This window comes from Myxine glutinosa, chromosome 1 (genome assembly GCF_964187855.1).
Source record: "Myxine glutinosa chromosome 1, kmMyxGlut1.1, whole genome shotgun sequence".
In the NCBI taxonomy this organism is placed as follows: domain Eukaryota; kingdom Metazoa; phylum Chordata; class Myxini; order Myxiniformes; family Myxinidae; genus Myxine; species Myxine glutinosa.
In genome coordinates this window covers 233,935,039-233,948,920 of record NC_136261.1, presented here as the reverse complement: position 1 = coordinate 233,948,920, position 13,882 = coordinate 233,935,039, and the positions used below count along the sequence as shown (strand labels likewise).

The following is a 13,882-nucleotide window of genomic DNA, read 5'->3' as shown; positions in this document are numbered from 1 at the left end:
GCAGACTGCCGATCTGAGGGATGAGGAATGAAGCGGCAGAGAGTGGAGTCATCAGCAAAGAGATAGAGAGGATTTTCCAGAGAGTTGGAGAGATCATTGATGAAGACCAGAAATAGCACAGGGCCCAGAACACTATCTTGGGGAACTCCAGCCAGAACAGGAATGGGAGATGAGAGAAATCCATTCAGGGCCACATGTTGACTGCGACCAGAGAGGAGGTCCGCAAGCCATGCGTGGAAATTTCCATGGATACCATAGTAGGAGAGTTTGGTGAGCAGAGCTGGGTGCCAGACCATATCGAAGGCACGTGATATGTCAAGGGAGACAGCTCTGATTTCCTGTTTGGCATTGAGGTCCTCCATCCATTGTTGAGACAGCAGAAGCAACATGTCCAGAGTAGAATGACCTGGTCTGAATCCAAATTGATGATCAGAGATCAAGCCATTTGAGAAGAGCAAAGATTTGATATCCGAAGCAATGATGGAATCCATGACTTTGCTGATAATTGGGAGAAGGCTGATTGGTCTGTAGTTGCAAGAATCTGTTTTTGCACCTTTTTTGTGTAAAGCGGTAATGTTTGCTGATTTCCAAGATGCTGGCAGATAACCTTGAGCAAAAGAGAGGGTGAAAAGAACAGAGAGAGGGTGTGAAAGAGCGGCAGAGCAGCCTTTTAGGAGCCGTGGGCTGATGCCATCTGGTCCAGTTGCAGAATCAGGTCGAGGTTTGACAACTTCTCCACCTTGTCAGGAGAGAAGGACACAGAGTCCAGGAGCAGTTGGGTTCGACTGGGTAAGGTGGGAACAGAGAGAGATGGGTTTGGGACACAAGATTTTGAGGCAAACACAGAGTTGAGGCATTCGGCTTTGTCACGTGCGGTGTCAACTGTGTAGCCATTTGAGGTGAGGGAGGGGATGGAGGGGGAACAAACACCAGAAACGGATTTGACTAGACGCCACCAGGATTTGGAGGAAGGAGACAGGTTTGAGAGTTCATTCTTGAGTGTGGAGAGTGTGGATTCTTGAGTGCTTCCTGGCACTCCTGAGGGTAGACACACTTGTTCCGAGCTTGGTGGAAGGAACTGAGATTGCCTTCAGTTGGATTTGCCTTCCAAGAGGCAAAGGCAAGTTGTTTCAGGGCAACTTCCTCACCACAAGATTCAGTGTACCATGGACGGGAGGAAGGGTAAGACAACTGAAGACGAGATGGGATAAATCTGTGCATAAGAGAGAACAGTTTACTTTGGAAGACTTCCCAGGAAGAATTGATGTCAGAGGCACTAGAGATGGGAGACCAGTCCAGATGATTGATGGCTGCTTGCAGACCGTGCCAGTCAGCCTGAGTGAAATGCCAGACTCGTCGGCGCTGAGGAGGCTCTCTGAGAATGGCCAGGGAGATGTCCACTTCAACAAGCACATGATCAGAAGAACCGATTGGAGCAGAAGAAGATCAGCAGACATTTGCAGGGAAGTTTGTCACAACCAAGTCCAGAAGAGAAGATACTCCATTGACTGAGATCCAGGTCGGGAAATTGACAGATTGTGTCAGTCCCAATGAGTCACAGAAGTCCTTTGCTGAGGTGCCATGGCTGGTGAGAGAGGAACCCACACCCAGCCAGCTGGCATGATGACAGTTGAAGTCGCCACATATGAGGAAGAGAGAGTTTGGGTGAGTTGATAGAATTTGGTCCATGTTGTCAGACAGCGAAATGTAAATTGAGTCATCACTGTTTGGAGGACGGTACAGAACACATATGAACAAAAGGTGGGAGCAGAGGGGAAGCCTTAGCCAGAGGTACTCCTGGGGGTGGGCTGGAGAGAGGGCAGTGCAAGGAGAGTGCGGAAGAGAGTTTTTGATAAAGATAGCAACCCCACCACCAGGACGAGGCTCAGGTCTATCATACCGGAGGAGGGAGTAACCAGGAAGAGATATTAAGGAATCAGAGACATCTTGAAGGAGGAAAGTTTCTGTTAAGCAGATAACCTCTGGTTTGTCAGAAGCAACCTGAATGGAGAGATCAATCAGGTTTGAGCGAAGGCCCCGGATGTTTGAGGTCCATACCGTTAATGAGGAAAGAGGGGGAGCATCGGGTGCAGGACAAGGGAGGGGAGGGGTAGGGTCGGATGAAGGATGAGAGGGGGAGATCCGGAGAGCAGTTGATAGTGTGTCAGAGATTACAGAAGAGTTGCAAGAAAGGGAAGGATGAGGAGGACGAAAGGTTTGATGGTGATTGGATGAGGCACAGTGAGGGGTTGTTTGAGGGCGGGCAGAGGAAAGTAGAAGGTTGGGGGAGGTGGAGGTATGAGATAGAAGGGAGACGAAGTGGGGAGGAGGCAGCTTTGAGGAGGAGGGGGGAGGGGGGAGAATTGGAGAGGGATGGTAGGGGGGGAGATTTGAAGGGGAGGGGTTGGGGGGGAGTTTTGAAGGGGAGGGGGGAGTTTAGGAGGGGAGGGGCAAGGGGGGAGTTTAGGAGGGGAGGGGCGAGGAGGGAGTTTAGAAAGTGGATGATTAATGAAAGTCGAACATTTATGACAAATTGGGTTTATTGTGATTTTCAAGTTAGCGATCCGTTTAAGAACGATGGAGGAGGGGTGGAATGAATATGAATTTGGAGCATGTAGTGAGGAAGCATTGTAAGAGATTGAATATTTTTTTAAAGTGGAATGAATTGAAGAGGAAATTGAAAAAAGCCTTTTAAATAGGAAGAAAGACAGCGTGTTGTAATATACCACTGAATAAAACACTGCAGGGGAAAGTTTGAACATATTTAAACAGAACCGTGAAGAACAATCTAATATTCACAAAAAAAAGCAACGGGGAGAGGGCCTCGAGGATCAACCACGATTCACGTGAACAGGGCAAAAGGTGGAAGGCAAGGAGATAATGGGGGCGGGGCGAGACAGTGCACGTGGACAGAAGCACACGATGGGACAACAGCACACGTGGAGAAAGGGAAAAAATGTTGTTTTATTTGTTTGTTTGTTTTTTGGGTGGGGGGGGGGGGGGGGGTGGGTGAGGTTAAAACGTCAGACAAAGAGTAGATGTTTGGGAAAGTTCGGGGGAGAAGGGAAAAATCTAAGAACCAAGCAAAAACAGCGAAGGAAGGAACAAACTTCGACGGGGGAAGCCTCAGGCTACAAGGCCGCACACACGGGGCAAACAGAAACGATTAATTTATGAAAGATTATCACCGAGAAACTTCCTAGGGACAACACTATAGGTACACACACCGAAAGATAAATACAGTTTCGTCAAAAATACAATTGTGAACAATTACTTAACTTCGGAAACATGGAGAACGTGTACAGCTTCGAAAAACCGTGCTGTCGCCAAACTGTTGATGGAGATATCCCAAACTTGAGAATCAGTTTGCAAGTCACCGTCTACAATTCCAATGTAAGAGGCATAATTACTCTTCTTTTGGGTCTTCAGAGTCCTTGTGGTCTTTTGTGTCCTTGGGGTCTTTTGTGTCCTCTGCGTCATTTGGGTCCTCTCGGTCTTTTGAGTCATTCATGTATTTTGGGTCGTAGATCTGGATTTTGGGGTATTTACGGGTCTTTTCAGTCTTCAGGGTCTTTTCCATCTTTTTGGTCTTTTGGGTCTTTAACAGTCTTCAGGGTCTTCAGGGTATTTTGGTTGTTTGGGGCCCATTGGGTCTTCAGGATCTTTTGGGATTTTGGGTCTTCAGAGCCCTTGGGGGGCCTTCTGGGTCCTTGGGGTCTTCTGGGTCTTTTGTATCCTCAGGGTATTTTGGGTCTTTCAGGCTCTTTTGGGTCTTTGGGGTCCATTGGTTCTTCAGGGTCTTTTCTGTTATTTGTGTCTTTGGGGTCTTTTGGATCTTCAGGGTATTTTGGGTCTTCAGAGTTCCAATGTAAGAGGCATAATTACTCTCTTATTGGGTCTCCTGCACCCTTGGGGTCTTTTGGGTCCTCTGGGTTGTTTGGGTCTTTTGTATCCTCAGAGTCATTTGGGTCTTTGGGGTCCATTGGGTCTTCAGGATCTTTTCAGTCTTTTGGTTCTTCAGGGTCTTTCAGGGTATTTTGAGTCTTTGGGGTATTTTGGGTCTTCGTTTGTCTTTTGGGTTTTCAGGGTGTTTTTGTTCTTTGGCATATTTTGAGTGCTTGGGGTCCATTGGGTCTTCAGGGTCTTTTGGGTAGTTTGGGTCTTTGGGGTCTTTTGGGTATTTTGGATCTTCAGAGTCCTTGGTGGTCTTCTAAGTCCTTGTGGTCTTTTGGGTCCTCTGGGTCATTTGGGTCCTCAGGGTTGTTTGGCTCTTTTGGGTCTTCGGGGTCTTTGGGGTCCATTGGGTTTCAGGGTCTTTTCAGTCTTTTGGGTCTTTGGGGTATTTTTGGCCTTCATGGTCTTTTGGGTCTTCAGGGTCTTTTGGGTCTTTAGGGTATTTTGGATGTTTGGGGTCCATTGGGTCTTTTTGGTGTTTTGGGTATTTTGGATCCTCAGAGTCCTTGGGGGGTCTTCTGAGTCCGTGGGGGTCTTTTGGGTCCTCTTTGTCCTCTTTGTTATTTGGATCCTTGGGGTTGCTTGGGTCTTTTGTATCTTTGGGGTCTTTTGAATCCTTGGGGTCTTTGGGGTCCATTGGTTCTTCTGGGTCTTTTGGGTCTTTTGGGTCTTCAGGGTATTTTGGGTCTTCAGAGTCCTTGAGGTCTTCTGGGTCCTTGGCATCCTCTGGGTCTTCATGGTCTGTTGTGTCTTTAACAGTCTACAGGGTATTTTGGGTCTTTGGGTATTTTGGGTGTTTGGGGTTCATTGGGTCTTCGGGGTCTTCTGGGTCCTTGGGGTAATTTGGGTCCTCAGAGTCTTTTAGGGCATTTTACCAGTGGACACACAGTCGTGTTCAAAGATTGCCCATTAAACCGCCCCCCCACCCGCCCCACACACTCAAATTCCTCCTAAAGCACTACTCATACCCTCATGAAGGGGGACACACACACACACACGGATTTGGACGGAACATGGACAGATTGGCTGTGTGTCAAGGACGAATCAATTTGATTTTGGTGAGAAATATTAAATTTTTTCAAGTGATTCTTTGCCCCCAAAAAGAGATTGGGCCAAAAACGACATATGACACGTTATCTCGGCAAATTGTGACAAAACGAGTTGTGACAAAACTCGATGGACGAGTTGGTTTTGTGACGAGAACAAGGCAATTCGATTTTCGTTCAGGTTCGGATTCAGATCCGGCCCATCAGTGGGATGCAAAATGTAAATTGTTCAGCCTGGCAGAGGTTTCCACTCTACCGAGTACTGTTCTCGTTATTTGTGCATTCATTCATTCATTTGTTCCATGTAGCTTGATTTGTTCACCAATGTGCTCGACGATAAGATGGAATTAAATTGGAGTGGAGAAATATATTTCTCCCTTCCACAAACATCCTCCCGTCCCCACTCCCATGTTCTTCCATCCATATAATTCCTGCCTTTTTGGACTTCCAGCCTGGTGACGAACGTCAATGCTGTCAGTGGAACACATGATGCAGTCTACCCAGGCATGCCATCACAAACTCATGCAAGTCTCTCAGCTGTGCCAGCAAATGGAGCTGTGTCCCATGTTTCGTATGACTTTCAGCCACAGTCATCCATCGTATACCCCAGCCATCACACTTCCACATTCTCTCTACAGACCCCAGCTCCACTAGCTGTAGGACCTGCACAGCTGGCCCCAGGCAGCCAACTGCAGCCACTTATATGAGGCTTGTGGAAGAGTCTTGCTTGCCAAAATAAAATGGCAAATTGTTGGTGTTTTGGACCTGGGCCTTCAAGCCATCTGCAAATTTAAATCTGCAGTGTGCTGGAGTGTTTGTTTCTTCTTATACATGGGATAAACATATTTTAATAGTGGTAAAGCTTACCATTGCTAAAAGTAAAGACTACCAGATGTTCATAATTTGGGGTTTGATGTTACCATGGTTTTCGTCCTCATGTGCCTGCTTCCCCAACTCTCATCCATCTGTTTTGTGTTGCACGAGGAGCATTACAGTTTGATTTACTTTTGCAGAACATAAATTAATTAAATTGACATGTTATGAGTACAACCGCACAGAATTGTGATCCCATGCAGTCCTAGATTTATTTCCTGCATGCATATCCTTGTTGTTCATTACTGTGCTTGAGTAGACATTGATATAGCCATATTGATCAGGTGGAGACATTGACACTTGGTGGATGAGAGAAAGGGATCAAGTGAGAAATATCTGGCTGATTTAGGTTTACCACCTGGAATAAATACTTTAACGTGTGTGCGTGTGTGTGTGTGTGCGTGTGTGTGTGCGTGTGCGTGTGCTCTATATATAAAAATACATGCACACGCATCGTGCCCTGCCACACAGATCCTGGGAGTTAAACCGAGCTTCCCGTCTGCTAGCATTAGTTGGTGGACATTAAAGATCCTACGGTGCTTTGTGAAGGGTAGGCGATCTATCACCCTGAACAAATTCTAAATTCCTCCTCTAACCTACAGGGGGAACCGCATCCACAGCATATCCAAGGTCCCAACAATGATGCAAACCAGCTACCACATGCTGATGATACACAGAGCCTCATGCTGTTCTAGTATATCATGTAATGATATACCAGTCTAAGTTTTGGGGGTAGAGAGGGGGTTTAGGCTCATAAACTTGATTTCATGATTAAAGTTGGTCACCACCTCTCCTACCCCCACCCCCCATCCCCCTCCCCAAGCCTTTGTTGCAGGATGAATTTTCTTAATCGCCTTTCTGATTTATCTTTCAAGTCAATGAATGACTTTTATTGCGTTATCTAATGCTGAATTGTTTCTCATATACAATCCTTAACACACTGATCTTTACCTTTGAGGACATACCTTGTTGGCTGGGAACAGTAGTGCATCTGGTGGGGATTTCAAATCACGGCTAAGATGGCAGTATTTGATGACGTTTTTATGTTTAAGGAAGAGGTGCAATGGCAGGGATATTTTGTGAGGATTTTTTTGCAATTGATTGCTGAACACGATGAATTTAACATAAGTTTGTATTTTAACTTGGAAGATTGGTTGTACATCATCAAATGTTCTTGAAGACAGTCTTGCATTTTGTAGACAGTGGGCCAAGCCTCAAAAATCTGTCTAGTTTTTGACTTTCGTGACCCACCTCTGGTATCTACCCGAAATTTTGCAAAGATTTAGATAAAAAATCACTTAGAAAGAATTCACAACTCGTCAGTGCAAAAAGTTGCACATTAATTAGTTATGCTAATTAGAAAAATCTATAGCGCCATCTTGTGTCCATTATTATATAGTATTGAAATTAATAATCCTTAAAATGATTGAAACGATGAAACCTGATTTGGTTGGATGTTCTTAGTAATCGTATTTTGGGATGCTTTGATACACATCATGACGTTTTAGAGGCATTAAAACTTTGAAACGCGGATGAGTTTACCACAAAAATTGGAATAACATAACCGTGCACGTTTTTCTTGGTTATGGATTATGATCTGAGATAATTATTTTGTGTTTATGAAATGCTTCAACTCTTTGCTGTTTTCAAAGCTTTGAAGCTGCTGTTGTGCTTGTTTCTATATTATACTTTTGTAATAAATTTTCCTTCAAATGACCCAGTGGATCTCTATGATGCATAAATATTAAAACTGACGAGTATTTTAAGCTGGGATGCTTTTTGTATACAAAGTCTAGGCTCGTGGAGGAGCTAGAACATGTAATGGACCAGGGCGTAACAGAACAAAAGGAACAGCAGAAAGACAGAGGGGAAACACCAATAGCGAGGTTGAGGAACAAAATAGAGGGAGACTTGGACAAATAAGGGATGTGGGAGAGAATGGGGGGCAGGAGAGGATGCATGGAGTGGACAAGATGGATATGGAAGAAAAGATTGAAAACAGAGAGATGGGTAGTAGAAAACTATCATGGTTTTGATTGAGGGATGATCTGAGATGGTGGTGAACAGGTGCCTTGAAGACCAGGAGGGAATAATGAGATGTAGGAGAATGTGCAAGTTGTTTCCACAGGTGGGGGAAAAAGAGGAAGAGGTGAGCAAGCAGAGAGCTTGCAGCCGACAGAGTTTGAAGCAGGAAATGGCACGATGGAGATGATCGCAAGATGGCTGATTGCAACTGCATTCGGAGGTGAACTAGCAATCCTCTGCAGACGCGTCAATAAGTTATCATACATTAGCCACAGTCTTGTTGGTTGTAATCAAATTTTGAAACCGCAACAAGACTGTGGACACGCTGTATTAGTGACATGGCTCGGAAGTCTTACATTTACTTTTGAGTTAGGTAGTCTCGGTTTGATTCCCGACAACTATAAACTGTTGGATTGGAGCTTCGCAGGCAGGGTGTTGCATCACAAATGTACCATCAATCGGATGGACCTTAAGGTTGGTACTAGCATTGTAGATGTTAAATATCCCACTCTTGTAAAGAGTTGGCAATTGTTGCACATGAGCCATATTATACATTATTGTCCTAATACAGTCGTGGCCAAAAATATTGGCACCATTGCACTTTTTAAAAATAACTCACAATTTTCTCCAAAAATAAGTTGAACTTGACAAAAGTATTTGATCTCCACAATTCTTTATTTCACAATATTACAGAACCTTTGTTTTTGATTCAGAACTTAATATATCCTTTTAAATCAGAAAATAAATAGAAATGGCATTGACAAAATGATTGACACCCTCGACCTAATATTTGGTAGCACAACCTTTGGACAAAATAACTGCAGTCAAGTGCTTGCTATAGCCATGAATGAGCTTCCTAAAATTATTGACACCGTAGACTTGATATTTGGTAGCACAGCCTTTGGACAAAATAACTGCAGTCAAGCATTTCCTAGAGCCATGAATGAGCTTCCTACACCTCTCTACTGCCAGTTTGTCCCACTCTTCTTGTGCAAACTGCTCCAGTTCTCCCAGATTTGAAGGGTGCCTTCACCCAACTGCTGTTTTCAGATCTCCCCACAGGTGTTCAATGGGATTTAGATCTGGACTCATTGCTCGCCACTTCAGAGCAGTCCAGCGTTTTGTCTTGAACCATTCCTGGGTGCTTTTTGAAGTGTGTTTGGGGTCTTTGTCCTGCTGCAAGACTCATGACCTTCGATGGAGACCCAGCTTTCTGACACTGGGTTGAACATTGCGCTCCAAAATGCCTTGTTAATCTCCTGAGATGTTAGCTTGTTCAGGTGTGCTTTGGCAAACTCCAGTCGGGCTTTCTTATATCTCTCTCTCTCTCAGCAGTGGGGTCCTCCATAGAACCTCCTTTCATTGAGTGGGCGACGGATGGTGCAAGTTGAAACTGTCGTATCTTGTGTCTGAAGGTCAGCTTGAATCTGTTTGGCAGTTGATCGAGGTGCTTTCTCCACCATTCGAACAATCCTTCCCTGCATCTTCGATCAAGCTTTCTCTTGCGGCCATGTCCAGGGAGGTTGGCTACAGTGCCATGGGCCTTAAACTTCCTGATAACATTGTGTACGGTGGACATAGGAACATCAACGTCTCTGCAGATGGACTTGTAGCCTTGAAATTGTCCATGCTTGTCTACAATCTTGTGTCTGACCTCCTCAGACAATTTTCTGATTTTCTTTATTTTCTCCATGCTCATTTCAGTTTTCACACAGTTTTCATTTTTAGTTTCACACATTTCATTTCACACAGTGATGCAAAACAGCAGAATGACTCCTTTTCTCTATTCAAACTGGTTGAATGAGTGATCACCCCTCAGCCCAAATTGGGCTAAGGGCTATTGTTTTTATATTGCATGCACCTGCAACTCACCACAGGTGAGGTCAATTCCAAAGTAAAGGAGAATCACCTGCTTGAAATCTAATTATTTCTAACAACTTCTAAAAGGTGCCAATAATATTGTCCGGACCATTTTAGGATTTCTGTGTGGAATACGCTAATATTTAGTAATCTTTTCAGCTTTTTTTGTTTTGTTCCACTGCAAACTAAAGAAATACATATGTGGATACCAAAATATTTTTTTATTTCAATAATTTTCTGGAAGAAATGCATTATTTGATAAAATTGCAAGGGTGCCAATATTTATGGCCATGACTGTATGTACTGGCACCATCACTGGCACACTTCACTAATGATGCAATCAACGGGTAAAATTGGTAATCTGTTCCAGGTACTAACGAGAGGGTGGCAAGCAGAGATCGCTGATAGTTCCCTGCATAGCCAACTCGTAATGTTAGCCAATTGGTCACACTTGAAATTCTGCCTCATAATGAAAACAAACGTTTTTTTTCCCAAAAAGTGGGACACAAAGACTTGATGCCTTCCTTCGGGAAACATAATAAAATCAAATAATTAGAAATTGCAAAGTATTTAAATAATTGTAAATTGATGAAAAGATTGAAAAAGTAAAAAGGTTCGTACCTCTGTCCATGTGTGTGAGTTCCACCCATTGGTTGGACAGTTCGCCTGACTGTAAATGAATGAATGAATGATCGTTTCAAGGCCATTTTCCCCCGCTAGAGCAGGGGTTAGCCTTGCGGGCCCCATGACAATCATGGTTCCCTGTTTGAGGCAATGTTTTTATGGCCGGATGCCCTTCCTGACGCCAACCCTGAGTCGCCTCTTACGATGCGCAGGGATACGGTGTACCTATTCTAAATCGGGGTACACACCGGGATCATTCATCCCAGCAAGCTGGTACTCAATTTGCCGACCTCAGAAGGATGAACAGACTGAGTCAAACCCCCTGGCGTTAATTCAGCGATGGACCGAGATTCGAACTCAGGATCCTAGGATCCCAAGCCTGTGCCCTAACCGCTAAGCCAACACCAGGCCTGACTCCCACCACAATTTCTATACTACTGACGCCATATTTCTGTACCGTACTCTGTATAGGTCAGGTTTTTGTAAGTGTCGCGCTTTCTGACTCTCATAACTGTATCTTAACTCTTCAATATCTAATTTCATTTTCCAGTGCCGCTAAGATGATTTAAAATTGGATTCAAAAAAAGAAGATGAAGAAGACCACTTTTCCATCTTTAGATGCACAGTATACGTACTGCCAAAGCAGTTTCTTGACTATTGGGCACAATCCTGATAGTCAGGTTCACTATGTTTTGTCGTTCAAAATTTTGGTAGATTAGCAAAACTATACATTTCTGGAATACTCAGAGCATGAGGAATCCAAAAATTAATGTTTGCATTTGCATAGACACCTTTGCGAAAATGACCCTCAGGACAGTGATGAAGATCTGTAAAAGCATATTCCTGAACGGTGTAGACCTAGTAGATCCTGTGTATAGGACTTATAGTTCAATCTGATACTAACAAGGCTGCTTTCTTGCTTTATAAACCCATACCTATAACTTCAAAGGACTTGCAATATCATGTATTATGTAATACAGTTATATCACAAATATAAAGACAATGGTTTTCAATTACCTTTGTTTGTTGCTTTTCTATAATCCTGAGCACTATTTTGAGGCCATTATTGGATTACTTAACCCAGAAAACATAGGATTAGCATATTTAATTAAGTTTCTAGGTTGACTAGAAGCCGAGATAGCGCAAAATATGTATTTTATGGCGGCCATTTTGAAAATCCAAAATGGCGGCCATGCAGGTGTCTGTGCAAATGCCAACATTAATTTTCGGATTCTGCATGCTCTGAAGATTCCAAAAATGTACAGGTTTGCTAATCCCAAAATTTTGAACGAAATTATATTTGTTAACATAGTGAACCTGACTCTTCATCACTGTCTTGAGTGTCATTTTCGCAAAGGTGTCTACGCAAATGTAAACATAAAATTTTGGATTCCTCATGCTCTGAGTATTCCAGAAATGTATAGTTTTGCTAATCTACCAAAATTTTGAACGAAATTATATTTGTTAACATGGTGAACCTGACTATGAACGGGTCGCCGCTCTGATGCAGGAGAGTCGAATGGAATGGAATCCCAGTATGTTTATTCTCATTTTGCCGACCTCAGAAGGATGACAGGCTGAGTCAACCCACCTGGTGTTAATTCAACAGCTGAGAGGGGCTGGAACTCAGGACATTGTGACCTTAAGCCAGCCACCTTAACCGTTAAACCAAGCCAACACCAGAGCTTTGGTTGCAAAAAACGGGGAAAAAATCGGGCGAATATTGATGTTTTAAAAGGCAAAATGCAAAGAGGGAGACGGAGAGGGTAGTGTGAGAGATAGAGAAAGGGGGGAGGGAATTTCCCTGATCAATATGTCGTGCATGATGTCCAATACATGTGCCTCATTCTATGATGAATATCAAGGGAAGAGGTTGAATAAGTGTTGGTGATATTCTTCACATGTCAGAATTGCATGTGTAAGTTTACTCACGTGCAATTGTAACTGGCCACAGGCGTGTGTGTGTGTGTGTGTGTGTGTGTTTGTGTGTATTATGCCAGTCACACAGAATGGTACATAACCCAAAGTATTCTCCAATTTAGATTTAACCGGTGCATTTAACCAATTATTTCTGGATGAAGATTCCGCAAAGTTGATGGTGTTGAACATACAGGTTTATTGGCAACTAAACGTTTGTGTTTTGGTGTGAAAACGGCACCATCTCAGTTTCAGGTTACCATGTACAAGATTTTGGCAGGGGTGGATTATGTACTTTGTTACATTGATGATATTGTCATGTCTACCCTTTAGTGAAGACCGCAGGGTGGCAGATGACCAAAACGAGCTTTAACACCGAGGCGTTTACCCAACTATGGCCGTGTTATCTCCTCAGGGACGGACGCGACACAGGGACGGGGGTGGGGGTGAAGGGGGGGTTATCCGATCACCACAGACGAATAAACGCACAAGACAGACACGACAAAGAAATGCAATAAGTAATGGGTTTAATGAAAATAAATGCCAGGTTAACAAAAGGAATGTGTGGTAAAATCTAATTCCTAAATGAGGATCCTCCATTCAGACACAATTACAACACGAGGGGAAAACGAAAGCAAAAATAAATGTGGTGTGGTGCGTTGGCTGGTACTCAGCTTCGGTCTCCCCAAAGGTTTGGGGCTGTCACAGGTCCCGCCTTCCTGCGCGGGAAAACACGCAATGGCACGAAGTCAAGTCCTTCTCGTTTGGCTGCACCGAGCTCCGACCGTCCCGAACTTCCCAGGAGCACACGACACGAAGCGCAGCCATCACGAGCCAACACCAAGAGAGAGAGAGAGATGCGTCCATCTTCACCAACGCCCAGAACAGAGAGAGTGAATGTGACCGCCTTTTACCCAGACAGAGAGAGAAAGAGAAAGAGAGAAAATATCAGTGCTTTCCTTTTTTGCTCTGACTGTCTCGAACGTTCTCTCTGACGTCACCTGCACTCTAATCACCAAGCGCCATCGAACTGTCCCAACCAACCGTCTTTCGGGGTGTGGCTTCACGGCCACACTTGGCGCCCATCGATAAGTTTTCGCTGGCTGGTGTCATAGTGTGTGGGTACTGTCGGCGATTATGTTATTTTAATTATGGGCCGGTCGCATGGCTAGCCGAGTGTGCTTTATAAGAATGAAGGGAAAAATCACAAGGGCAATTACACACTGGGAATTTATCCATCGGCCCTAACTAATTAGCATAGCTCCACCCCTCCCATGGAGACACATAACGCTTACACGGACATCCGGTCCTAACTTAAATACATCGATGTGGCTTCACGGCATACGGAGCATGCTACTCTATACAATTCTACCTTGACTATGGTATTTCATTACCTACCCCCATACACGTAACAATGTCATCGTAGCTACTATGATATCAACATATCAGAGTACAGTAGATATCAACATACAGTAGAAGAACATATCAGAGTTCTTGAGAAAGTGTTTGGTAGGCTCAACAAACACAATGTTCTGTCAAAATGGGGGAAAATGCAAGCTTTTCGATGTTGAACTTGAGTATTT

General features: G+C 44.0%; 1 protein-coding gene across 1 annotated transcript in view; it reads left to right on the top strand.

Moving 5' to 3' along the window:
- LOC137435033 (signal transducing adapter molecule 2) overlaps positions 1-7,589 on the top strand; it is a 92,466-nt gene extending 84,877 nt beyond the window's left edge. The window contains exon 14 of the mRNA XM_068128404.2: positions 5,452-7,589. Within this exon, the coding sequence (XP_067984505.2) occupies positions 5,452-5,707 (256 nt within the window). The 3' untranslated portion in view covers positions 5,708-7,589. The remainder of the gene's footprint in view (positions 1-5,451) is intronic.
- Positions 7,590-13,882: the final 6,293 nt, after the last annotated feature.